The sequence below is a fragment of the Syngnathoides biaculeatus genome, chromosome 17, assembly GCF_019802595.1.
Source record: "Syngnathoides biaculeatus isolate LvHL_M chromosome 17, ASM1980259v1, whole genome shotgun sequence".
Taxonomy (NCBI): Eukaryota; Metazoa; Chordata; class Actinopteri; order Syngnathiformes; family Syngnathidae; genus Syngnathoides; species Syngnathoides biaculeatus.
In genome coordinates, this window is record NC_084656.1 from 23,221,554 (window position 1) to 23,247,722 (window position 26,169).

The following is a 26,169-nucleotide window of genomic DNA, read 5'->3' on the forward strand; positions in this document are numbered from 1 at the left end:
TTCATGCGTAGTTTTGCCTTACTGGTGTCATTTAGTTCCCCGGCACGTACGCCAAAGTTGCACTACTCGTGAGGGCAAAGTTGGTACGAGTACATGAACGTAAAGTTGAGTATTGAGGCTAGGGAATAACGTGCTCAATGGATTTTTCACGTGTGCCGCCTTCACGCGATGGGTGCATTACCAAGAAAAAAAAAAAAAAAAATGCAGGGTGTTTTTCCTTTTTCAACCCGTTCAAACCTCACACGGCAACGATGACGACGACGTGTCGACGTTTCCTCAGCCGCTTCCCTCTGTTCTGTCTTCGTTTTGATTTGGTTTGTGTTCGCTAAAGGGAAATCCTTTTGAGAACGCCGGCCGCGGTTCGACCGAGGGGAGGACGAGAAGCCGAGGGGACGTTTTCTTTCAAGCATCGGTTAAAACAAAACAGGTTTTTATTTCCAGTGATGGAAAGGACTGGGTCGCAAAAGCAACATTCAGGGGTGTCAGTAGTGAATGTATAATTTTTTTGGATTTGTTTTTTTTTTCCCCACAGTTGTCAAGCTGTGACTGAAGGTCTGGACAATGGAACACAGCAGAATATCTAATAAATTTCAACAAATGAGAACTCTTGTGCTGTTTTTTTTTTTTTTTTTTTTTAATTGTATATGATCAGATGCTCAATAAGAAATGTGTGATGCAGCATTGACATTTAACAAAAATACAATTTTCATTTTTCCAATTCTTTGCTTATAGAAAAAAAAAAAAAAAAGACTGGCATGTGCTTTTTCTCCACATACCTATTTTTTTTTTTTTTTTTTTTTTTTCGTGCCAAGCAGGAGTTTGGAGGTTTACAGGCCTCAAACTGTTTACTGCCACTGCCAGTTGAAGTTTACCATTAAACTATGGGAAACAAAAAGAATTACACTTGTATTAGAAAATGATCACATAGTTTTGTCCCTATTGGTGTTAAGAGTCTGGTTCTGGTCCTGAACATATAACAAAAATCTTTACAGCTCACGGACATAAGTGCTTATTTTTTGGGGTGAAAGTTCATTTTGCCAAAATGTCCTTCTGAAATTAACATTTTAAATCGAGTATTCAACAATTCCTCATGATAAAACGGGCTAAGTGCATGACTCATCTCTCTTTTCTCAAAATATGCGCACCTTGGGTGCACATACCCTGGGTCAAAAGTTTCCAACATGCACAAAACATCGAGCAAACAATTCCTCTCATGACAAAACAATCACAGGATGGAAAAAGGATGACGCGGTCGTTTCCAAAGATCCAGCTCTTGAATTTGAAATGAGATGAAACATCCGTCTGACCTCAACATGGCTCACAACATCAGCATCCATCAATTCGCGTTGATTTCCTCGCAGTGGAAGGAATATATCATCTGAGCACAGAAAGCTGTGGCGGGCCGGATGTCGCCCCCGTGCCTTGAGTTTGACACCTCTGCTCCATGTTGACATCAATCTCCGGGCAGATTACAGCGATTTGGCAACACGTGGAATCTGAAATCTGATTGGACAAAAAAAAAAAAATGTAGCCTCCACAGACGCATACCAGAAGCGGTGCGGCCGAAAGAAACGCCAGAAAATGAAAATCCTACACTGTTAGGGCTAAAAATCATCCAACCTCACATGTCAGCAGATGTTGTAACTTAGCTTGTAAATGTTCGTCGGGGAAGTGTCCAACGTAACACGTGTTCAACGGGAAGTTTCGCGCGCATGCGCTGATACTTCCTCGGCAGCAGGTAAACTAAACCACCATGGCGGCGAGAGGCCATGTGCAGGACCCCAACGACCGGAGACTCAGACCCATATACGGTGAGCTCCGGCCGCCCGCCGCGTTCGGACGCGCACGAAGGCGACGCTGGAACGTTCAACGTGACTCGGTCGGAGCCAGCCAGTGGGGCAGCCTCGTCGCGGCCCCTCCGTCGGCGACCGCGGGCTCAGCTGCCCCGCTGCGCCCTATGACAGTGCACCTTCCCCGGGCTTGTCCCCCCCCGCAGCCGCAGCCCGTGCGCTCCGGTTCCATTTTCGATTGTGAGACGTCAAGTACAAAACAAAAGCAAGCACACACGAGTCCAGTGTGTTTTTATGCAGTGTCTGGTTATGTCTCGCTATCTGTGACAGCCACTTCAGACGCTAACATGTCGGCTAGCACGTCGTTCATTGACTCGCAGTCTCCCCCCCCCCCCACCCCACTAAAGTTGTTCGTTTTTTTTTTTTTTTTTTGCCGGTCGTTCACCGTCGGATGTCTGTCGTTGAAGTTAAGCCTCTGTGGTCGCGCCCATATTGTGGGTTTTGTCGCTCCCGTGTCGGTAGTTGAGCCTCTCGGTGTTGGGTTAGCTAGCAGTTAGCATTCCGCGGGACAATGCTTCACACTACGCCGGCTAGCTAGCGTGGAGCTGTCACACATCTTCAGATTTGGAAATTGCAACAATATTTACATGTAACCATGTGGACCGGTTCTGGAAAATATGGGCTTAATGTGCTATCTCTATCTTTTGCATTTCCGACGTCTCTTTCGATTCACTTGCATTTTTAGGAAAAGAAAATGACATCCAAATGAACTCTTTCGTTTTTTTCTTCTGGGGTTTGCTGTATTTCTTATGCTCTGCTTTTTTTTTTTTTTTTTTAAACCTCAGCAGCATTAACTTGCTTGAACGTTCGTAGAACTGCAAAAAATGCGGTGGATTTCAAAAGTCTACACACCCCTGTTGGTTGCCAAAGCTTCTATTTGGGCTTGCTTCTTGAGTGACAGGCAGATGAGATGCTGACAACAAGTCTAGCTCGACAAAAGTTTGTTTCCCGGAGGGGAGAGACGTGACACAATCGCTGTCTGCTGCGGTTAATTTTGGCAGGCAGCTGTCCCACACGGGCTGAAATGCATGCGTCTACAATACATGCACGCTGTGCAATTGAAATTGCTTAAATATTCCCAAATAACGGAGCCGTTCAGTGAACATGAATTGCTTTTTCAATTAAAAACGTCGCTGCGTTGTTTCCCCACACTTCTCCGAGGTGTGTCAAAATTCCAAGACTTTTGTTTGACTGGAATCGATTTGTTCTTTTTTTTTTTTTCCCCCCCAAGACTACCTGGACAATGGCAACAACAAGATGGCCGTCCAGCAGGCGGACAAGCTGCTGAAGAAGCACAAAGACTTGCACTGCGCCAAGGTACTGTGACCTCCTTGCGCTGTCCACTGAGACCCATTCTGGCTTTAGGAAAATATAATCATAATGCTCAGATCACTTCTCGAGGGGAGCGCAACTGAAACCTTTGCATGTGAACTTCAGTGCTTGAATACCTTTTGCGCAACTTTCTGTTCCGGAATGACAAAATTCACAACGGAGGCAGAAAGACGGGCTTAAAAATCCAGCGTGAAATGTTGTGGATTTGGCCTTTCAAGCTCTTTGGTGGGCAACAGCAAAAATGAGCAGAAAAAGCAGCTGCCAAACGATCAGATTTTGTCGACCAAGAAAAGGTTGCAGTGCCATTTCGGGTCTTCCTGAAATTTCGCTCACTTTTGCAGACTTTGTGTAATTTTACGTTTCTTTTTCTGAGCCTGAGAGTATGATGACATCCCCAGCGGCTTTGTTTTTTGCCCGCTTCTTCCTTGTACTCTTCCTCTGTTCTCCTCTTCGTCCTTGTCCTTCTTCATCCTCACCCTCTCCCCCCTTTGACTTCCTCCCGTTTCTCCCTTTCCTCCCCCGTTCCAGGTGCTGAAGGCCATCGGCCTCCAGCGGACGGGCAAGCAGGACGAAGCCTTCACCCTGGCCCAGGAGGTGACCTCGCTGGAGCCCACGGACGACAACTCCTTACAAGCGCTCACCATCCTCTACAGGGAGATGCATCGGCGTGAGTACAGCACGCGGGCGGCGACGCCGGCGCGATCGTGCACGCGTCTCAGTCGACCCGGATGTCGTTTGCAGCCGAGTTGGTGACCAAACTGTACGAGGCGGCGGTGAAGAAGGTCCCGCTCAGCGAGGAGTACCACTCTCACCTCTTCATGGCGTACGCCCGCGTTGGCGAGTACAAGAAGATGCAGCAGGTAAAGAAGTGTTCACGCACGCCCGTGCATACGCGCGACCAAGAAAGGAGGCACTAGTAGCTTTGTGGCAAAGTGCTACATTTTGTGTGATGAAAGGCGGGAAGCTTCATGCCAACATTTGATGCCAAACACGAGCCAGCCAGCCAGCCAGCCATTTTCCGACTGACTCTGGATGAGCGGCGGGGTACGCTCTCAACTTTTATGGTAATTCTAAACCTTCGACGACTTCTTCTTTCCTCTCTTCAGGCGGGGATGGCCTTGTACAAAATCGTCCCCAAGAATCCGTATTACTTCTGGTCCGTCATGAGTCTGGTCATGCAGGTACGTGTTTTTTGGTAACGTGCTGACGGGCCGCGCGATATTTTGCTGTACTTATTTCCTTGTATGGAGGACGCGGGAAAGAACGTTGCACGTGCTGCGTTTGCTATTTCGAAACGAAACCGCTGCGTTAAAATCTGTTCTTCTGTAATACAGTACATCGTTTTAAAAATGATGACAATTGTTAAAACATTGTACAATCGCCCCGCGCTATTATTATTATTTTTCTTCTAACATCAGAGTTGATATTTTGTTAACAGTCAGCCAGCACTGAGCGATATTAATGTCCTTTCACCTTCGTTCCTGTCATGCTGTGCTGCGTGATTTTATTTGCACATTAAGGACAAAAGTCCCATTTTTGTTTTTAATTCCTCATTGGAAAACGACTTGGAAGCGACACGTTTTTTTTTTTGTTTTTTTTTGTTTTTGTTTTTGAGATTGTGGGCTACTCGTGTGGACCGAGTGAGCGGCAGCGATGGGGAAATGAAATGGCAATATTTGGATTGGTTCACGTCACGTCCACGACATATTGGGAAGAAGAAGGAAAAAAAAAAAAAAATCCAAACTATGTCGAGTTTTTGGACCGGTGAACAGAACTTTGAACCGGTTTGTGTGGAAAATGAAGTTTGGCAACACAGATCCTGTGTCTCAATATAGATTTGCACGTTTTAAACAAAATGCGTTGTCATTTGGTTTCCTGAGCTCGCGCAGGTTGATTGTGCCGTCGTCATTTCTTTGTTTGGTTGTTTCAGGCCATCTCAGCCCAGGATGAAAAACTATCCCAAACCATGTTCCTGCCCCTGGCGGAACGCATGGTGGAGAAGATGGTCAAGGAAGACAAAATTGAAGCGGAGGCAGAGGTGAGACGGCCTCGGGGACATTAAAGAGGATTCTGGTTCTGGATCGGTCGACCGCAACCACAGCCTGAATCTTAATTGTTCACCTGATCGAGATTTTTGTATGCTTCCAAGTTTCCCAATTAGCTGCAATCTTTTTCATATTTGGTCATATGAGTGCAACATTTGGACCCCGAAAGAAAAGTTGAAATTTGCTATGGATCGTTGCAAAAGAAATCGCAAATTGTCATGGAAATGCAGCACACACCAAAGTGAAATATTGATGCACGTAAGGGCAAAGAGTGACAACAGAGAGTCGCACACACTTTCCCACCAAAAAGTTCGATACGTCCATGAAAGTTGTGGCGAGCGTGACGATTAATCGCCAGAAGAATTTGCCATCGTAGACCATTAAATGTAACATGCGCCAATATCTTGAAAAGGTACATCTCAATAATTGACAATATGGTTGGAAAGTCCGTTTATTTTAATAGACTTATCATACATAATTAGTGAAATTTGATTGGGAAAACACGTTCCCGAGGGCAAATTGCTGACTAATTTCGACATTACACAGCTTTCTTAACTGTGATGTGTTTTTATACCTTTTTTATTTATTTATTTATTTATTTTGCGTTTAGCCCTAACCATCAAAATTGCACACGCAAAAAATCATGCAATGTTTCACTTTGTGTGTGTGTGTGTGCGCGCGCGTGCGTTCGGTGCATGTCTCTAATTAGTTGCTTTGACTTTTTGAGCGGGCAAACAAAACGAAGCTTTGGACCGTTGTACTTGATTGAAGTGCAGCAGCTCTTTTCGTCCTGTAGGCGGCGCTACACCTTTGTCCCATTTGTGTTTTCGTCCTTCCATGTTGAAGTTGTTGTTGTTGTTGTTGTGCGACGGCAGGTTCAGCTCTACTTTATGATCCTCGAGCGCCTGGGAAAATGCGAGGAGGCTCTGGAAGTGATCAGGGGTCCGCTGGGAGGTAAATATTGCCAAGAATCGCCGCCGCCGCCGCCGTCTCCTCCTCCTCCTCCTCCTCACTGTGCGACGTCGCCGCACGCAGAGAAACTGACCAGCGAGCTTCAGAGTCGAGAGAGCAAGTGCATGATGTTGTACCGACGACTTCGGCGCTGGCCCGAGTGCAACGCCCTGGCCCGCAAGCTCCTGCTCAAGAAGTGAGGCTCCTCTTTCGTTGTTTTTATCGCAGGACGTCATTCGCCTCTAAATGCGCCATCAGCACGATACAAAAATTGAATATGACATCAGATTACATGGAGCAGTTCACAAACAACATTCGGCAATATTTTGAATCGTGAAACAAAATGCAGCATATTGACGAGAGATGCTGATAATGAGCGCAGGTGTCTTCGCGCTGAGTGGCCGATCAGAGGATGGAAAAATGTTGATATCGTTTGAGAACGAGTCGGTGCATGAACCAAACAGTCCAAATGCTCAAATGAATCCCGGGACTGAACCCTGCCTGCAATGGCAAAAATCGACTTGGTACCAAAAAAAAAACCTAAAACAAATTTACATGGATTAGAAGCAGTCCATCAAATGAAGACAGGACACTGTTGGGAAATGCATTGATTCATTTGCATGAATATAAAGTCACTCGTGTCCACGCGTACGTGGGACGCTTTTCACGGGTTACGTCTTGTTGCCGCTCTGCTCGCAGTCCCGACGATTGGCAGTTCTACCTGTCCTATTTCGACTCGCTCTTCCACCTCATGGATCAGTCGTGGAGTCCGCCGGCGAAAGGGGAACAGTGAGTACAAAAATGGGGGGAAAAAAAAAAAAAAAAAAAATCTCCCTTTTCCGACGTACAGCCGGTCCTCTTTCCGGGTTCACGTTATGTCCGCAAACGCCGGCTGTGTGCCCAGGTGCTCGGAGGGCGCCGTGCACCACACGGTGGCGGAGGCGGTGAGGTTCGTGGAAGAGCGCATCGCCGGCGAGGGCGGCAAAGACGCTCGCTCGCTGCGAGGTCCTTACCTGGCGCGGCTGGAGCTCGTGCGCCGGCTGCGAGAGCGCCGCCTTCCCCAAGAAAGCCAGCTCGGTAAAATGGCAACTCCACACGCGTGGCTGCTTACGTCATTTGTCTTGCAGAAAAAAACACATCAAATCCAAGAAATGACGGAGTCCAGTTGCCAATTGCTATGACTCAAAATGGAAAAAAGCCACAACATTGGTATTTCCTGAATAGATATTAGGAAAATAATTTGGGAATGACCACAAAAACACAGTTTATTCCTCCTCCTTCACAGAGGTCCTATACATTTGTCTACACGTGTTGCTCCACCGTTTGTGTTCAACTAGGTCTCACTTCGACTTTGATTACACCTTGAGACCGTTGCTGTTTGTTAGCCCTTCTGTGGCGCTTTATGAGAAAGTGACGTGCTTGTTATCATATGCTGTACAATGTTGAGATCAACTTTTGTGACAAACTGTTGACTGGTTTCTAAACTTGTGCTTATTGTGAAATGACTGGAAAGGAGGGCGTGGTTAACACGTCTGCCTCACAGTTCTGAGGTTGCGGGTTAGAATCCAGCCAAATCTTGTGTGGAGTTGGGCTGCTCTCCCCGTGCCTGCGTGGCTTTTCTCTGGGAATTCCGGTTTCCTCCCGCATCCCCAAAAGATGCGTGCGAGGTTCATTGAGGACTCTCCATTTCCATGGGTGTGAATATGAGTGCCGGCGGTTGTTTCTACTTGCCGGCGACCAGTTCAGGGTGTACCCCGCCTCGCTGTCAAAGATGGCTGCGATGGACTTCGGCTCGCCCGCGTGAGGTTGACGCAGTCCTGGACTTGAATGCCGCCGTTCAGTGCAGCCGAAAACGTCACTTTTGAGCTTGTTTTGCAACCTGCGCATTGTGCAAAAAAACTGAAATTGAAGGGTTGGAAACGTAAAGCTATGCCGTCCTCCAAGTGTCCGATGACGACGTTTCCTCATTGCTTCGCCTTGTTCTGTTTCTCTTTTTGGATTCGCAGGAGATCCTTTAGAACGGATGGTGCAGTTTTTCGTCAAGTTTGGCGACAAGCCTTGCTGCGTCACGGACCTCAACATTTACCTCCACCTGCTCGCCGCGGACCAGCACGTGCAGGTGAGCGGCGGCAGCGCGGGGGCGCCGTCTCTCGCTAAAGCGCCGCCCGTCAATCGCGTCCCTCGCGCTCTCTCTGCGTCCAGTTGGTCAATCGGCTGAGCGAGGCCGCCCCCGCCGGCCCGGCCTTCCCGGACGACACCAAAGCGCTCCAGAGGCATTTGTGCGTGCGTCAGCTGAGTCGGGCGCTGGGCCTGCATCACGCCCTCGACGCCGCCGCCAAGCTGAGGCTCATCGCGGAGCTCAAGGCGCACTACCGGCACGGCCTCAAGTTCGGTGAGCTGCAAAGCGCATCTGGCAATTTACGAGTTTGCGTGGTCAAGAGATGAAAGGACGATTCGTCTTTGTGCAAAAATCAAACTGCAGCAAATTAATGTAATCTGATTATTATTGTAAATTCCCTCCCCCCATTGACATGATTAAGTGGGGCTTTCCGCAAATAACGGGAGGATTGTCCCCCCCACCGCACAAATTTGGGAACGTGTGACTTCACGAGCACCGAGCCACAAATAGTCAATACACCTTCATTTAGTTGGGGAAAAAAAAAAAGTTTTCGCTTAAAGAAAATTTTTTTTTTTTTTTTCCAAAAATAGGAATTTGTTCTCCCTAAAATGATTTGAGATTGTTTGTTTTCCCGCTCCGACAGGGACGAACGCTCTGAAAACGGAGCTGCAGTTTTCCGACATGTATTGCCTGATGGCGGCTCACGTCTACATCGACTTGTGGACAGAAAGCGGTGAGTCGGGTCTCTCTCAATCTCTCTCTCTCTCTGTCTCTCCGTCTCTCTCTGTGTCTGTCTCTCTCTCTACCCCCCCCCCTCTCACCCTCTCTCTAACCCTCTCTGTGGCCTCGCGACGGGTCTCAGGCGACGAAGAGATGGCGTGGCAGAGTCTGGGCCTCCTCCACGAAGGTTTGTCCAACAGCCCGTCCAACGCTCAGTTCAAGCTGCTGCTGCTGCTGCTCTACTGCCGGCTGGGCGCCTTCGAGCCGGTGGTGGACCTCTACGCCAGCCTGGACGCCAAGCACGTCCAGCACGACACCATCGGCTTCCTCCTGACGCGCTACGCCCAGTCCTTGGGACAATTCGCCGCCGCGTCACAAGCCTGCAACTTCTCTCTCAGGTTTTTCCACTCCAACCAGAAAGATGTGAGTCCGCGTTTCTCTTCTCTGACTTCCTCGGCCTCTAGTGGCGGAAAAAGTACTCGCTCACACTAACTTGTCAAAAGTGGAAGAAATGATTTGCTTCATCTACTTAAAAAAAAATAAATAAAAAAAAAATACAGAATCGAAACTGCACTTTAGTACAAAATTAATTTTAGGGATCCAGCCCTGCCACGGATCTGCAAGTCATGACAGAATGTCAATAAAGCACGATTTTTGCCTCCATGAAGCGCTCCACAATTAATTTCAGTGCAGCTCCTTGGCACCCAGATGTCACAAGATTGCGCCAAAGCATTAGTTTTGTCTACAAGAAGCTCCCCAACACACTTTGGCATAATCCCGCTGGCACCGAGATAGCTGCCAGTTGGGAAAAAACAAAACAAAACATGTATTACGCTTTGGCATTGCTGAATGTGAAATCCATTTTTGTGGGATTGTTCAAACAATTGATGCGATGATTGGCATTAGAGATTCCAGGACCATTCAAGACATTGACAGATCCAAATCTTCGGCCCCGCAGACCTCGGAGTACATCATCCAGGCGTACAAGTACGGCGCCTTCGAGAAGATCCCCGAGTTCATCGCCCTCAGGAACCGACTCAACCAGTCGCTGCACTTCGCGCAGGTCCGCACCGAGAGGATGCTGCTGGACTTGTTCCTGGAGGCCGACATGTGAGCCCGCTCGCCCGCCCCCCCCCCCCCCGTGCGCCACGCCCGCTGGCCTCCGCTCACCGTTGTAATGACTATTTTTGTCGTCCTCTTCCCCCCCCCCCCCCCCAAAAAAAAAAAAAAATATTGTTTTCCAGCGTGTTGAGTCTGGAGGAGAGTGTGAAGGCCATGTGTTTGTCCGCAGAGGAGGATGACATCCCCTGGGACAACATGAGGGACAACAGAGACCTGACAGTGTTCACCTGCTGGGACCCCAACGAGCGGTACAAAACACACTCTTCCCCCCCCCCCCCCAAAAAAAAAAAGAGAGGTTCATTTCAGCCCACGTGGGAGTGTGTCACTTGCATTTTAATGACCTGTTATGCTCAGAAACCTTTTTTGTTTGAACACTTAAAGGGTTTATAAGTGTTTTGGCTTTAGGGATCGACCAATGCAGACAAATAAAACACTTTGAACGTGTACATTGGAAAAATTAGGTGCATGAATTACAAAACAGATTCAATCTTTTCTGAAACATACAATCTAGACAAGTAAAACTGTAATGGTTCACAAACGAAAATGCTACGAAACCGCCGAAGGCAGGGGTCTCGAACGTGCGGCCCGCGGGCCAATTGCTGCCCCCAAGGGGATTATTTTGTGGCCCCCCACCTTACTATAGAAGTTAAATAATAGTGCGGCCCTGAACTTTTATACCAGTGGCGCTTTTACAGTGTTGCGTGCGGAGCTGACGAGCCAACCAATCACGGTGGGGTTGTGGGTCTCGGGGGTGTGACAGCAACCAGGCTTGATGCGAACAGAGAAACATTTTTCGTGGAAAAGTTGGTGTTGCCACGGAGAGTTTCGCGAGTAGCTTTGCACACAGCTTCCTTGCTTACCTGTAAAAATTAAAAAGACGTCCTTTGAAATTTCTCATTAGTGCGTTGAGGGTGCGGCCCAGCCTCAGCTAGAATGTGGCCACGAATCGAGTGTGAGACCGCTGACCGGAGGCATGGAAAGTATCAGATTGCTTTGTTTCTACGAAAGGAAAGATGCGTCCGAGTACGGGCGCAACATTTCTGAACAGTGTGAACAGTTGAATGCAAACAACCGAGATGAACCAGCCCAAACGTTTGCCCGCCCGCTTGTTAACGGCAGCTCTCGCCGTGCTGGCCCGACAGGAAGTTGAGCGAGGAGCACCGGCGGCGCTCCCTGGAGGAAGAGCGGGCCTGGCTGCGGTTGCGCTCCCTCACGCTGCGCCTCCTCGCTCTGGTGGCGGCGCTCGGGCACAAACCGTCGTCGCAGAACTCCCCGGCGGGCGCCGAGAACGGCGTGGCGGACAAGTCGTCGGCGCTGCGCGGCCTCCTGGCGCAGCTGAGCCAGAACCTGCTGACGGCCGCGCAGCTGGCCGAGAGGCGCACGCAGGTGCGGAACCGAACCGAACACATTAGGGGAAATGAGCGTTGACGTAGCCGACGGGTTTCCCACGTCAACGCGCTCTCGCCGCTTTCCACGCACAGTACCCCTTCCTGGGACCGCCCGCCAGCCGCCTGGCCGCCGCCCTGTCCAGCGGCGCCTGCCAGTGTCAAGCGGCGGCGCTGCAGCTGTCGCTCCACGTCCACCGACTGGACGCCGTCGGACTCGGTAAGGGCCCGCTCGTCCGGCGTTATTGATTTTTGTGTCGGGACATTTTTTATCAACTGAATCTTTTGTTTTGTGCTTGTCGTACTTAAACGTGGTTCCCTGCTGTTGTATGAATAACAACACGGCAGCTGGTTTGTCAATACTGTAATAATAATAATAATAATAGTATGATAGTAATAATATGTGGTCCCTTCCTGTAGCAACTTTAGTTTCTGCGCAGAAATACACAATGTGCAGAATCAATTTTATGCGTTTGTTTATTTTTGCATATAGCAAGTTTTTAATTACGTCCATACAATGCAAAAGCAGTCATTCAATAACATGGCAAACTTTTGAATCAAATGTGATGGATAAAAAAAATCCCCCAGAAAAGATGAGTAAAGAAAAATAAAAACTTTTTAGGAATAATGTCAGTGGATTTTTCGAGAAGAAAAGGTTGGATGGTGGAGGTGGGGGGGGGGGGGGGGATTGAAATCATAAATCAGATTTTTGGACTAATAAAAAGTCGAATCTGACTTATTTAACACTATGGGGGGGGGGGGGGGGAAAGCGTGAGAAATATTTTGCCAAAATCGCTTATTTCAAGAACTAAGAAAAAAAAATGAAGTTGAGAAGTGAACCTGCAGGGGAAACAAAATTTTCCAAAATTTCAAAGCAAATTTCAGAAGAATCAAACTTGTTTAGAATGTCTTTGAGATTTGCATTGCGGCAAAATCGGACTTTTGTATCCCAAAAAAAAAAAAGAAGAAGCAAACTTTCATTGGGTACCTTTTTTTTTTTTGGGGGGGGGGGCTCCTCCTCGCAGACGAGTCATCAGAGCTGCAAACGCAGATGTGCAACGCCTTCAAGTCGCTGGCCGTTCAGCTTGAAGGTGGGCGAGGCGTTTACCCACAATTCCTGTGCGCCGGCCTCGTCGTCTTCATCTTCTTCTTGTCTGCTGCAGAAATGCTGAATAAGTGCAGAGGAGACCTGCTGGACCTGAAAGAGGGCAAATTAAAAATCCGACCGTCCTTATTAGAAAACCTCGTCTTCTTTGTGGAGGTGAAGCCGCGCTATCTTGTCGTCGTTCTTGTTATCCGCCGTCTTGTTCACGCGGCGGTCGCGCTTCCGTGCAGACGGTGTGCGTGGTCTTGTGGGTCGCGGGCTACTGCACCAAAGTCCTGCGGCCGCTCAAGTCCAGCCTACAGAAGAAGAAGAAGAAGAAAAAGGACGTAAGCGCAGCTCAGGTATGTGCTATTTGGTTACTTTATTTTGGGAAATAAGTGACACACTTCCCTCCGAGTTGGCTCGGGTCTCACGCCTTCTCTTTGCGTCTTGCGGGCACTCGTGGCAGACGGGGAGGCGCTCTAAAGTGGCCGCGCCGGCCCAAAGCCTCGATCCGCTCGCTGGGAATAAAAATGAATCGATAAATCTACCCCGCCGGCTCGTCCGCCTTTGTTTTGTGTTGTGCGCGCGCGCGCGCTCGCGGCTGACAACGAGGCGCTCTAAAGCGGCCACCTGAAGGGAAGCGGCCATAGCTTTCCTGCTGGCTGCGTAATGCATTGCTGGAAATACGTCTTGGTGTTATTACTGTGCAATTCCATTCAGCAGCCTTAAATGTCGCTGCGTTGTTATGGCAGCCCCCTCCCCCCTCCGCACTTTCCTTCTGCTTGAAAAAAAACTTTTTCAGCCTTTTGCACATTTCAAGACTTCCAATGTATACAAAAACAAACCTTCTGTCGCAGCCGGCGGTGGTGTGCGGCTTCCAGGAACTGACGGCCAACTTGCAGGACCTCCTCGCCCGGGCCCTGGAGCACATCCGGGGCCAGGAAGTTGGAATAACGGCGCTGAAAATGGCCGATCTGTCTCTGGAAGGATCCACAGAGGTCAGTCGGTCCACTCGTCGCGCATTTTGGTGGCGACGACGTGAGCGAAGGCAGGACCTTTGCCCACGGCGGATCGAGTGGCCGACTGGCATTCACGTCGTCGGTTCGGGGTTTTCCCGGTGTTTGTTGTCGTGCCAGGAGGAGTCGTCGTTCACCAGGGCGGCCCTGGACAAGCTGCAGAGCAGCCACCTGCGCTCGCTGCAGGAGGCGGCCGAGCTGCTCAAGAAGCGAGCCGACACTCTGAAGAACCTCAAGATCTGAACGCCGCCGCGCCAGATCCTCCCGAAAGCATTTCCGGAACGCTCTTCTCACCGGCGTACGCGCACCTACGTACGCCTCTCACGCCGTGACGTTCCCGCGCTCATTTTTAGCCCAACTAGTAAATTATTGTACATAGTAGCTGAGAGTCCAATAAACCACTATTTCCGTTGCCCGCCCACTCGTCGCAGTCCCTCGCCGTCGGGTTGGCGTGCGAGGAAATTGCCGCGCTCCAGGTGCCGTTGGAGATTTTGGGGGAATTCTTCTTTTTTTTTTGTGTGTGCTTTGTTTCTCGTGTGTTTCTGAAGGATGTCAACACGTGTGTAGTCGCAGTGTAGAACGACAAAAACAAAAACAAAAAATCTCAAAATAATAAACAGCTTCTGCCGCCGGTCGCGTGACGTCCACAACAAGCAGCAAAACTTGCAACTTGAGGCTGATGTGAGGTTTTATGCAGGCACCTCAAATAAAAGACACTTTGGACCTGATTGTAAATAACACTGGAAGCGGTTGTGTGTGTGCGCGCGCGCAAGAGCCAGCGTGACATTGCTGCAGTGGCTTGTGTGCTCATTTTTTTTCATTATTTGCTCTCAGATGAAAAAATAAAAAAAACGCAAAATTCGAGGTTTGCACCTCAAGCAGCTGCTAATACGTATATATATTTCCAACTCATTTTCTCGTTGGATAAATGTCAAATTTGATTGGATGTCATCCGCCCAATAATGAGAAAAAAAAAAACCAAAACATTTTTCAGACAATCGCGTCAACTTCACGTCGGTCCGGTCTCGACTTCAACGTCGTCAATCGTTTCTGGTTCGCCTTTCAACTGGAAGAAAATGAAAAGTGATGATTGACGATCTGGACTTTGAGCGTCTCAGCATCTTTTGTTAGAAAATGAAAAAACAAACACTGGAATATCCAAGTTTTTTTTTTTTTTTAAATAAAATGCAAAATGTGACAAATATTCTGTTCTAACAAAAACAAATTCCTCCGTTTTAATGAAGTTTGAGAATATGAAAGTCACGCCTGATCTGGAGCCAATCGCATCCGGTTTCAGGCGAGAGCTGATTGGCAGCCAGTCAAAGCGCACCCGCACGCTACCGCGTTGCCTTAAATAATAATAATAATAATAATAAAATTACTGTTGCGCCTTCATGGAAGAAATCTTTAGAATTCACGGTCTTGCATTCAAATTCACACTCAGATGCTTCCCGATTTTCTGTACCTAACCCTGCACTCAAGCTTTTGAGATTATATTTCAAATTGAGATGTGGCGAGTGTTTTTGTGCCAATGGTTTTTAAATTACAATTTTAAATATTTCAATTTTTGCCACTCAATTGTAATAATGGTCAAATAAATTCTGCCCGGAATTTGATAGAAATTGAAACAGAGGGCACGAATATACTTTTGTGATATTTTGGGTCAACTTGACTTTTAATTACAATTTAAGGCATTCTACATCCATCCATGAACTGGGCCTTCTATCCTCACAAGGGTCGCGGGTGCGCTGGAGGCTATCTTTGGGCAGGAGGCGCAGTACACCCTGAACCAGTCGCCAGCCAATCGACGGGGGGGGGGACAACCAATCACAACCGTGGGCAATTTAGCAATTAAGCTGCCTCACAGTTCTGAGGTCTAGGGTTCAAATCCCGGCTCCGCCTGTGTGGAGTTAGCACTTTGCTTTCCTCCCACATCCCCAAAACATGCATGCTCAGTTAATTTATGACTAAATTGCCCGTGAATATGAATGTTGTGATGTTCCCTGCGATTGGCTGGCAACCGGTTGAGGGTGTACCCCACCTCCTGCTCCAAAAATAGCTGAGGTAGGCTCAAGGACTCCCTTGTGAGGATACGCGGCTCAGAAAATAGATGGAATTTAGAAATTCTACATGCCTTTTTTTTGTTTGTTTGTTTACAATGGCGCAGAAAAGATGTCATTGCACTTTTAGTCCGCTAGGCGGAGTACACATAAATGACTTCAGTCGTGAAGAAGAAAAAGAAGAAGAAGTACAAGTTCAGGAGCTTCCTGAACTTTCTGTCAAGTTACATGTATTAAATATGTAGACGGATGTATTATATATTTTTTGTTTTTTTTTTTCCTTCCCCCCCTCCCCTTCCTTTTGTGTGTGTAAATGAAAGTGTCTCCTAAGCAAAGTGTTGTCAATGAGCGCTCTCGCCTTTTGGAGGCCAGCCAGCTAGCTAGCTAGCTAGCTTGCTTGCTAGCTGCCATCGCTCGCCCTCGTTTTTCGGTTTCTATTTTGTGTCTTTTCCAAACGTCGTCGAGGCCGAAACACATGAGCGTGTCCCTGGTGGTCATCCGCCTGGAGGTAGCCGACCAGTCCCCAGCTCCGCAAGGCTTCCGATACTCGGCCGCCGGTGAGTGCCTGGCGAACGTTCTTGTGCTAGCTTGGAGCTGCGGCCGCAGTTTCGCTTTGTTTACACCGTTGGTACGAAGTCTTGGCATCATTCTAAAAACAAGTATTGTGGAGAAGCCATAAGAGGGCATTCGGGACAGTTCCGAATAAAAATGCAATGTCAATTGACGTATATGTAATGTGGAAATGTTTTTCAAGAATCACTGCTCAGTTTTAGCTAGTATGAATTCTTGCGTTTATTTAGCCCCTTTTTGTTTTTAAGTCTGTTTGATAACAAATGAACAATTTTACATCACACTTTAATAAATGAATAATTATAGTGAGAACAGTAACGAACTGACATATCCATAGCTTCCATGTAATTTAGAAAATACTGTAATTTAATTGCAAATAGTAAAGTATTTATGGATGAAAAATTGTGTGTGTATATATATATATATATATATATATTCAATTATTTTCCATACTGCTTATCCTCGTTCAAATCCGGGACATGCTTTTCATTTCTTTCAATTTATTTAATTTAGCAATAGTTTTAATTTTATTTTTTTGTAAATGAGTAGTAGAAATAAATGAATAGAAAAATACCCAATATTACATTTGGATTGAAATGATTGTAAATACATTGTAAATCAAAATAACATTTTGATAATGCAAAAAAAAATGTCATACCTGATGGAGTAATTTATTGTTGGTAAAAAAAATAGTATAATTTAACTTTTTTTTTTTTTTTTTAATTGTGACATATATTTGAATATGTTCCATGATTAAAACCACATGCCAATGTATTTGTCTCTTTTTCAAATAACCTGTTTGACATACTTTATTCCCTTTTGTGCGTCTTCGGTGGTTAGCGGGCGACATGTCCACGGAGGAGCAGCGGCAGGACAAATCTTTGGCCGTGGCCCGGCTGGCCCTGAGCGGCAAGACGGAGGCGGAGCGGAGCGCCGTGCTGCACCAGCACATGGGCAGCAGATCCATGGGGGACGTCGTCATCGAGACCTTTGAGCCCGGCCCAGGTAACCAAACGGCACTTTTTTTTTTCTTTTTTAATTTCACGCTGCAGCTTTGTGATACAAGTTTGGCTTTTTGGGTTCGAACTCCACAACTAACTGAATCTCTCGACACGATTGTAATTGCCGACCTGGAGTTCATCCATATTAATGTCCTCCTTCCTCCCAAATTTGAGGGGCGTGGGGGCGCTTTTTGCGTTGGCTTTATGGTCACCCGCACCAGCAGGTGGCGCCGTTCTCGTTGCTTGGAAACAAAACGAGGCAGGCCGGCCAATCGGAGACGAGCTGCTGCTCAAAAGCCGAAAAGGCGCAAAAGGGAGGCAGGAAGTCGGCTGTCGCTTCCGGATGCTTCCTGAACTTTCTGTGCGCGTGTGTGTAGACAAAGGCGGGGGCGACGATCCGGAAGGTCGCCCGGATCCCGAAGATGATGCCGCGGCTGCGGCGGCGTCTCCGGACTCGCCGTCCGAGCGGCTGCCGGAGCAAATGTCCTTCTTCAGCGGGAACCCGTCGGTGGAGGTCGTGCACGGCATCCTGCACCTCTACAAGACCGAGTCGGCAACCGCGCCCAACGCACGTCGTCGCCCTCTGTGGCCGCCGCGCTCACCTTCTTTTTGCCTCTGCTTTTGCTTCGTCTCCTCCCGTTCACCTCACCTCCCTTCTTCTTTTGCTTTCCTTTCCTCCTCCGTTTTCTTCTGCTTCCTTTCTTCTTTCCACCCCCTTGCTCTCGGTGCAGCAAGATGACGTCCCTGACGGAGGACGTGGGGCGCAGCGCCATGCTGTGCATCCTGACGGTTCCCGCCGCCATGACGAGTCACGACCTGATGAAGCTGATGGCGCCGTTCAACGACGTCATGGAGCACATGAAGATCATCCGGGACTCCACCCCCAACCAGTACATGGTGCTCATCAAGTTCAGCACGCAGGTCTGGGCGACGGCGACGCACGGGCCCAGCGGCGAGTCACAGTTTGCTCATCGACTTTTGTCTGCGCCCCCCCCCCCCCCCCCAACCGCCACTCAGGCGGACGCCGACAGCTTTTACTCGGCGTGTAACGGCCGGCGGTTCAACTCCATCGAGGAGGCCGTGTGCCAGCTGGTCTACGTGGAGCGCGCCGAGGTCTTCAAGTCGGAGGAGGTGAGCGAGACGCCGGCCGACCCGCTCGAGCCGCTCGACCCACGCGCCGTGGTCCGGTCCCTCCAGGGCGCCGGTCTGCCGGTGATGGACCTGACGGAACTCCCCAAGTGCACGGTGTGCCTGGAGCGCATGGACGAGTCGGTCAACGGCATCCTCACCACCTTGTGCAACCACAGCTTCCACAGTCAGTGTCTGCAACGCTGGGAGGACGCGTCGTAAGTGCAAAACCCTTCATCGCGGGCTGACGCAGAATCACAGCGCCGGAATGTTCTTTAACCCCAAAGCGCTCCTGTCGACGGCGGCTGCGAGCGGTCTTGACGTCAACGCGCATCTTTCTGGGGCCGACGTGTTTTCAACTGCACGGGACTTGTTTGAAATCCAGAGGTTGCTTGTAGAAAAGTGGAAAAATGCCGCCGCTAAGTAGCTGCTTTATGTCAATGTTGGCACGTCGCACAGCTGGAAATGTCGGGACGCACGTGAGTCCAGCAGACGACGTCGCGAGTGCCCCGACGGTTTCGGTCGCAATGACGACAAAAAGTCTTCAAAACCAGTTTTGCGTTTGTTTTCCGCAGAGAGCAAACAAGCTAACGTGAAGGCGATTTGCGCGTAATGCGTGTTGTGCGATCTTCTGGCAGGTGTCCCGTCTGCCGCTACTGTCAAACTCCCGAGCCGGTGGAGGAGAACAAATGCTTCGAGTGCGGCGTGCAGGAGGTAACGCCGACCGGCCCTCCGCCGCCCCGATCACCGAGCCTTTGCTTTCACCTTTAACCCGTCCGTCCCGCCCCCCAGAACCTGTGGATCTGCCTGATCTGCGGTCACATCGGCTGCGGCCGCTACGTCAGCCGCCACGCCTACAAACACTTTGAGGAGACGCAGCACACGTACGCCATGCAGCTCACCAACCATCGCGTCTGGGACTACGCCGGAGGTAGCGAATGTTTGCCGGCGGGCCTCCTTCGGTGTCGTTTTGTGGAACGCGCGCGGCCTTTAGCGTGTCGCTAATGCTCCTCCCGCTAGACAATTACGTCCACCGGCTGGTGGCCAGCAAGACGGACGGCAAGATGGTCCAGTACGAGTGCGAGGGCGACACCTGCCAGGCCGAGAAGATCGACGCCCTGCAGCTGGAGGTACGTGCGTCCGCTCCTCTCTTGCCCCGTGGCGCTAACGAGCGGTCGCCCCGCTGGTCCCTCAGTACTCGTACCTGCTGACCAGTCAGCTGGAGTCTCAGCGGGTCTACTGGGAGAACAAGATCGCGCACCTGGAGAAGGAGACGGCGGAGGAGGTGAACCGTTTTGCATGATTGTCCTTGGGTGACACTCAACTGGCTACATTTGTGTTGCTCGTGTCGATATGTGTGCCTGCGTGCGTGCGTGCGAGACAGATCAACAACATGAAGGCCAAGTTTAAGGAGACTCTGGAGCGCTGTGACAACCTGGAACGCCGCCTGGGAGAAATCAGCAAAGACAAACAGAGCATGGAGAAAAAGTCAGTCGACCTCCACGTAATGTCACAAAAAAAAACGTAATATTCCACAAAAAGAAGGATGGGAAAATTCCCGGATTTGCACCGTCATCTAAATTTCTGAATAGAAATTGCCGTAATTCCCGGCCTACGGAGCCCAGCCGGTTAGTAGCCTCGGTACACAGAAAGAGTTTTACGCTAGCGCGGCGGTGCTAACGCAGTGGCGCCAACGCTAACTAGCACAGCGGCTAGGAATTACGGTATTCAAAATCCCTGTTCCACCCCAGTGCAGCAGGGGGTGCTAGATAATGTCTGTCTGCCGTTGTTTGCGCTTGTTTGTAATTGTGTTGAGATCCATTTTGTTTGGCGTACACTCGTGTTGGTCCCCGCTGGTGACGCCACGACAACACGGTCGCGCGATCGGAGCCGTCGCCAGCTCATTTCGCTCACTTCCTGCTGGCCGACGACGCGCGACTCAGCGGAGCGACGGATCGTCACGCTAAGTGTGAAACCCGTAGGTGCACGCAGCTGAGCGGCCGCATGACCAAACTCAGCCAGGAGCTGACGGAGGAACAGGAAATGAACAAATGCCTGCGAGCCAATCAGACGCAGCTGCAGACCCGATTGGCCGACGAACAGCGCAGGGCCAAAGAGAGCGGTGAGGACGCCGCAAAATACTTTTCAGAGACCGGCGCAAATGCAGAATCGGAACCTCGCTGAAGTTGCGGCGTCGCGTGCAGGCGAGCGCAAGGACCGGACGGTGGCCGAGCTGCAGGACCAACTGCGCGACGTCATGTTCTACTTGGAGACGCAGCAGCGCATCCGCGGCCTCCCCGACGAGACGCGCAGCGAAATCCAGGAAGGCCAAATCAACATCGCGGCGGGACCCGCGGCCGACGACGACGCCGCCGCCGCCGCAAGAGGACGGCGGGGCCGCGGCAGGAAGAGGAAGTAATCCCATTTCAAGACTTTTTTTTTTTTTTTTTTTTTTTGGGGGGGGGGGGGGGCTGTAAAATCAACACAGAAATATGACAAACCTTATTTCGGAGCTTTTGATTCCGTCGCACTCGACTGCTGCAATGAAACACGCCGGGAGCCACTTTGACCTTCAGGAATAGATCGGAACACTTTTTTCCCCCCCATTCCTGTCCCCAAAGAGCAAACGTTGTCCTTTTAAGGTGGTTTGAAAAAAAAAAAAAAAAACTTTAATGCCGCAAAATAAAAGACATTGTAAAGGACAGCCGACACTATTAAATTCTCTTAAAATCGATTTTCTTCTTTATAATGGATTTTTTTTTTTTTTTTTTTTTCTGGACCAACATTTGAGATTTTAGCGTCCTTTAACGAAGAATGGACTTTGATCCTCGGCAGCATGTCGGAAGGGAGCTTTCGGTCTGAATTTGGTTTTCAGACTTTAATCCAGGAAAAAAAAAAAAAACAAGACCTGATGCTAAATGGTTAGCAATCGCGCTGATCATTAGCAGGCTAACTAGCAGGTCCGAAAACGCCGTTCGGTACCATTCAGCTCACGAATATTTGCCGTTAGCGTCTTGAAAATCGTCTTTGTTGTTATTGGCAACGTTTATCGGCGGCTCGACTCCGTCGCTCTGCAACAAATATCGGTGCAAAATACGACCTCTGGCGGTGCACTTTTTTGGCCGCAACTTTTCTCTTTTAGTTCTTTTTTTTTTTTTTTCTTTCCCAGAATGCACCTTTCAACACGCCCCCTACCGGTTCTATAGCGACACAAGCTTCACCACTGCAAAAGTGACGCAGTCAGCCGCAGTATTCAGTCGTTTTTTTTTTTTTTGCAGAGGATAAAGAATACGCGCGAGGATTGTTGTATTTTCTGTTTACAAGTGTCGGCAACCCGACCGAGCCGTGAAGGTTGTGGGCAGATAACATTTCCATGGCGACGCAGAGATGCTGAAATCTGATTGGCCAAAACAACAAAGGGCCACATTTACTACAGGAAGCAGTTTTTGCCAAGAGAACATTTTTATGGGGATAAAAATCATCCAATTTTTATGGACCCAGTTTTTTTTTTTTTTTTTTTTTTACACTTTTTCTTTTTTGTTGCTGATTGCTTTTTTTCCGTCAGGTGGAACAAAAGAAGGAAGTGTTGTAATGTGCTGTCACACGAGAGCAGGATGAGGGGGGGGGGGGGGGGGGGGGGGGCGGAGCCGGCAGCACAAAAGTTGCTCGGCGCACACGATGGAGCGCAGTCGTGCCGTAGTGCAGTAGTAGCGCGAGCGCAGCGAACACATCGGAGGTGAGTCACGCTTTCCCCCTTTTGTCCCGCACCACATCCAGCGAGAAGCTTTTTGCCTTTTGTGCGGAGGAGGAAGGAAAGCGACGGAAGCGGAAATATGCTCGGAATGTTAGCGGCCCGCTCGTCAGGTCCGCCGTCGTCTCGACGTCTGCGCTTGGTTCTCGGCCGGAAGTTCGTCTACTCGTCCGGAGGCTCGGCAGTTCCAAAGTCTTGAACTTGTCGTGTGAGTCACGGGCCGGAGTTTCGCGTTTCAGACATTTTTTTCTCCTCACGTCTCATCTTTGGCTTTCCCAACATTTGACCTCATTGACACCTCTGCACGTTTCATAAACGATTTTCAAACTTCTCCTGGACTGAATTCTCAAATTTGACTTCACGCTCTTCCGTTTCTCATGCACGGGATTCTCCCTTTTTTTTTTCCCCCCCAAATCCGTTTGACAGAATTTTTCGAAGGCTGAATCCCAACCCCTCAACTGACATATGAACAATTCCAGATGGGTAGTCTTGAATATGACGCGGCTTCCGCTCTTTTGCAATGTTTGGAGTGCGTTTATGGGAATTTGCGTCAATTGTTCCAAGAAGCGCATGTCGGAGGTCGCGCGTTGACGTGGGACCAGAAGGCCCGGCTCTAGATTCGTCCTCAAAGTGTTCTACGGGGTCGCGGTCAGGTGCGCGGGCCAGTCAAGTTGATCCGCTCCAGACTTGTCGGCGGCGACGTTCAAAAGCTCTCGCTGTGCTCAACGCTCCGCAGTTCATTTCACTGGGATTCGGGACAATTTCATATTCCCGCGGTTCGGGGATCAGTTCTTCCATTTCTCACAAAGCCGCGCGGCGCGCGAGCGAATACTTTTGCCGACACGCCGCAATCTCACGTGAGGAGGTTTGCGAAGAAGCAGCAAACGTTTCCAGTCTTTTGAACGCGCAGGTCGGTTGAAAACGCTTATCAAGCAGGAAGGAGACTCCGTTCGCGTCCGCGCTTCCTTCCCTCCCCCGCCGCGAGCTTCGCGAGGCTTTTATTACGCAACGACCGCAATGTTTTCGAGACCTGCTGCTCGAGTTTAAGTGCCCTAAAAAAAAAAAGTAAGCGGTTTAAGCGAAGTCGCGCTCGGTTTGTAAGTTGTGTAAATGTTCATTGAAAGCGAAGCCGCAAGTGGGCCGGCCGCCAGGGACACGGCATGCGCGGCCCTGTTCCTGTTCCTGTTCCGCAGCAGGAAGTGGCTGCCTGCCGCCGTCACGAAGAGCAACTCCAAAGTTTGGGTGGGAGCGTGCGTGCGTGCGTGCGTGCGTGTTTCGCAGCAGGAAGTGGACGCGCTCCTTCTGCCGGGTTTTCACGTCAAAAAAAAATGTTTTTCGAATCACAAGTTCTGTGACTGGGAGCTTGGACGGGTCCCCAAAAGGTCAACTCTCGCAGCGACCAATCAGAGGCGAGCCCCGCCCCTATCCTCGCGCGCCCGGCGATTGGCTGGCACGCAGTCGAGGGCTGCCCAAGGACAGCTGGGATTGGCTCCGGCATCCACTCTGAAAAATGCATGGCTGCGTAGTAACAATGGAGTTTCTTTCGGCTTGTCCCTTTCGGGGTCGCCACGGCGTCTCATCTCGGATGGCACCATTTTTACGCCGGACGCCCTTCCTGACGCAACCTTCCTCAGGGAGTGGGATACGAACCCGCAACCCCTGGTTGTTGTTTATGTTAAATACGCAGATGTGCACAATTAATACCAAATCGCCTCACATGACAGCCAACGTAAAACAATATTCCAAATTTAAAACGATGAAACTTTTCGAAAGTAAAATGTGCTTCACCCGATGAAAATCTCCGACACTACTAGATGGCGCCACAAGGTGGCACTTGGACGTCGTTTTTTGCGAAAATGGCACCTGTGAGACTAACGTCACATGACCCAAGCGGGCCAATCACAAGTGTCGGCTTTAGGAGGAGGAAGTCAACTGAAGAGATGATAATAATAATAATCACTTGCAGCTATTTTTTCAAACGTGACTAAAATTGCAATCGTAAAGATGTCCAAAAGCAACCTTGAATTAAAACTTAACATATTTCCCAAGGAATGCAACGGATTCCAATGACATCCGTGACGTCATCCGGTTTTCATGTAAATACTGCAGTTGACTCCGTAACGCTGCGTGCAGATGACGGACCGGGACAGCAGCTCGTCGGAGGACGACGACCAGTCCTACCGGGATGAGACCAAAGACTACGAGGACGACGGCGAGACCAGGGACGAGTCCGGCGCGGGTCCCGGCCCCGGCTTCGCAGGCGTGTCGTCCACGCTGCGCGCCGTCATCCGCATCAAGCAAAAGTACCGAGCCCTGAAGAAACGGCGCCAGGAGATGGCGCTGGCCATGGGGGGGCTGCCGGGGGCCCCGGTCCGCAGCAGCCCCAAGATTTTCACCTTTGACTCCGCCCCCGCGTCGGCGTCCAGCTCGCCGCAGTGGAAGAAGAGGAAGCGGAAGAGGAGGGTGCTCTACCCCAACAGGAGGCGGCGGAGGGCACCCGGACCGGAACACAGCCCGGCAGAGTTTTGTCTCTACCTGCTCAGCGCGATTCTCTTCGTACAGGTGAGCGCGACGACGACGACGACGTCCCGCCTCGTCTTTCCTCGCGACACTGAACTCCGACCGGAGTTGCTGTTTGTGCCCGTCAGGTCTACAACGCCATCGAGAACCTGGACGACCACGTGATCCGCTACGACCTGGAAGGTCTGGAGAAGACTCTGGGCAGGGAGGTGTTTGGCCAGCAGGGGGCGGTGGAGGCGCTCCTCTGGCACCTCAAGGACTTCCTGTCTACCTACGTGCACAACAGGCCCCTGGTGGTGTCCCTGCACGGCCCCAGCGGGGTGGGCAAGAGCCACCTGGGGCGGCTCCTGGCGGGTCACTTCCGCTCGGTGGTGGGCGAGCCGCTGGTGCTTCAGTACTTCGCGCTGCATCACTGCCCCCCGGAGGCCGAGGCCCCGCGCTGCGCCGAGCGACTGGTCTCGCTGGTCTCCGAGGCGGTCGAGCTGGGCGAGCGGGAGGAGAAGATCCCGCTTTTCGTGTTGGACGAGGCCGAGCACATGCCCCGCGAGATCCTGGACGCCCTGCTGGGCCTGGTGGGGACTCCCGCGGCCAACCAGTTCCTGAACGCCATCTACGTGGTCCTCAGCCACCAGGGACACGAGCTCATCACCGAGCACCTGCTGCGCAACGTCTCCGCCGAGGCCGACCGAGCCCACCTGGGGCGGGTCTTGACGCCCGCGCTCCGGCGCCACCTGGAGGGCCGCCACCCGCTTTGGGCCCAGGTGAACCTGGTACCCCTCGGCCTCCTGGAGAAAAGTCACGTCAGCGAGTGCTTTTTGGACGAGATGAGCCGGGAGGGATTCTACCCGGATCGGGTCCACATGGAGCAGCTGGCCGCGGAGATCCAGTACTATCCGGCCGTGGGGGGGAGGGAGTATTCCGCCACGGGGTGCAAGCAGGTGGTGGCCAAGGTCAATTTGCTGTGAAGAGGACGGGACGGGACGGGACAGGACGGGACGGGACAGGACGGGACGGGACAGGACGGGACGGGACAGGACTGGCCGGCGTGCGATCGATCCGACAGACCGCGTTTGAGCTTCATCCACTTCTTTGCCGGTGGACTGCTTCAAAATCCACGCACCACTGGGAATTTTTACAACTACAAAAACACAAAAAGGAAAAGTACCAAAAGGACACTAGCAGCAATATTTCCTCCCGTCGTTCATCAGTGTGACTTGAAATCAAAGTGAGGGAAGGACAAACGAGACCTTCCTGAACGAGGAGACGTTAGCCGCTAGCTTATAGCAACCACACACACGCACAAAAAAAAAATCACTTCTGATTTTCATCCAAAGAAGTAAGAAGAAGGTTTTTTTTTTTGTTAAAAGGAACAGCGCATTTTTATTTTATGTTTGCCAACCGGGGTTTTTTTTTTTGGGGGGGGGGGTGTCAAACGATTGCTATTTGAGCACTTTCAAATGTAGCAAATTGTTGAAAGCCATTTTAGATTTGCCTTTTGGGGGAAAAAAAAAA

General features: G+C 50.2%; 3 protein-coding genes across 5 annotated transcripts; all 3 read left to right on the forward strand.

The window, feature by feature from the left end:
• Positions 1-1,518: 1,518 nt before the first annotated feature.
• Positions 1,519-14,043, forward strand: naa25 (N-alpha-acetyltransferase 25, NatB auxiliary subunit). The gene is made up of 23 exons (XM_061802134.1): positions 1,519-1,811; positions 3,082-3,167; positions 3,711-3,849; positions 3,924-4,042; positions 4,289-4,363; positions 5,113-5,220; positions 6,103-6,181; positions 6,263-6,374; positions 6,878-6,967; positions 7,083-7,255; positions 8,185-8,297; positions 8,381-8,570; positions 8,941-9,030; positions 9,160-9,440; positions 9,976-10,127; positions 10,262-10,387; positions 11,282-11,525; positions 11,621-11,744; positions 12,550-12,615; positions 12,688-12,785; positions 12,860-12,970; positions 13,469-13,609; positions 13,748-14,043. Exons 1-23 carry the CDS (start codon positions 1,754-1,756, stop codon positions 13,868-13,870), a joined length of 2,898 nt encoding a protein of 965 aa, XP_061658118.1. The 5' UTR covers positions 1,519-1,753; the 3' UTR covers positions 13,871-14,043.
• A 1,803-nt stretch (positions 14,044-15,846) lies between these two features.
• On the forward strand, positions 15,847-24,410 carry brap (BRCA1 associated protein). Of its 3 annotated transcripts, XM_061802136.1 has the most exons (15): positions 15,847-16,244; positions 17,098-17,262; positions 17,636-17,807; positions 17,990-18,179; positions 18,276-18,389; positions 18,456-18,604; positions 19,025-19,100; positions 19,179-19,317; positions 19,407-19,516; positions 19,582-19,671; positions 19,771-19,874; positions 20,369-20,508; positions 20,591-20,801; positions 21,952-22,122; positions 24,271-24,410. In XM_061802136.1, the coding sequence occupies exons 1-15, from the start codon at positions 16,163-16,165 to the stop codon at positions 24,272-24,274; spliced, it is 1,917 nt and encodes a 638-aa protein (XP_061658120.1). In that variant the 5' UTR covers positions 15,847-16,162; the 3' UTR covers positions 24,275-24,410. The 3 variants fall into 3 exon arrangements, with proteins under 3 accessions (XP_061658120.1, XP_061658122.1, XP_061658121.1); XM_061802138.1 differs by lacking the exon at positions 21,952-22,122 and having other exon boundaries at positions 15,849-16,244; positions 24,271-24,397; XM_061802137.1 differs by lacking the exons at positions 21,952-22,122; positions 24,271-24,410 and having other exon boundaries at positions 15,850-16,244; positions 20,591-21,120.
• tor4aa (torsin family 4, member Aa) lies at positions 22,133-26,042 on the forward strand. Its single transcript, XM_061802139.1, has 3 exons — positions 22,133-22,345; positions 24,271-24,699; positions 24,786-26,042. Exons 2-3 carry the CDS (start codon positions 24,271-24,273, stop codon positions 25,620-25,622), a joined length of 1,266 nt encoding a protein of 421 aa, XP_061658123.1. The 5' UTR covers positions 22,133-22,345; the 3' UTR covers positions 25,623-26,042.
• Positions 26,043-26,169: the final 127 nt, after the last annotated feature.

What these genes read in the sequence shown, in the direction of transcription:
- naa25 (XM_061802134.1), top strand. Translation starts at nt 1,754, where the DNA reads ATGGCGGCGAGAGGCCATGTGCAGGACCCCAACGACCGGAGACTCAGA. An exon ending in AGTACAAGAAGATGCAGCAG is followed by an intron (nt 4,043 to 4,288) that starts GTAAAGAAGTGT and finishes TCCTCTCTTCAG; the next exon opens with GCGGGGATGGCCTTGTACAA. An exon ending in AAATTGAAGCGGAGGCAGAG is followed by an intron (nt 5,221 to 6,102) that starts GTGAGACGGCCT and finishes GTGCGACGGCAG; the next exon opens with GTTCAGCTCTACTTTATGAT.
- brap (XM_061802136.1), top strand. Translation starts at nt 16,163, where the DNA reads ATGAGCGTGTCCCTGGTGGTCATCCGCCTGGAGGTAGCCGACCAGTCC. An exon ending in TCATCAAGTTCAGCACGCAG is followed by an intron (nt 18,180 to 18,275) that starts GTCTGGGCGACG and finishes ACCGCCACTCAG; the next exon opens with GCGGACGCCGACAGCTTTTA. An exon ending in AGGTCTTCAAGTCGGAGGAG is followed by an intron (nt 18,390 to 18,455) that starts GTGAGCGAGACG and finishes CGGTCCCTCCAG; the next exon opens with GGCGCCGGTCTGCCGGTGAT.
- tor4aa (XM_061802139.1), top strand. Translation starts at nt 24,271, where the DNA reads ATGACGGACCGGGACAGCAGCTCGTCGGAGGACGACGACCAGTCCTAC. An exon ending in GCGCGATTCTCTTCGTACAG is followed by an intron (nt 24,700 to 24,785) that starts GTGAGCGCGACG and finishes TGTGCCCGTCAG; the next exon opens with GTCTACAACGCCATCGAGAA.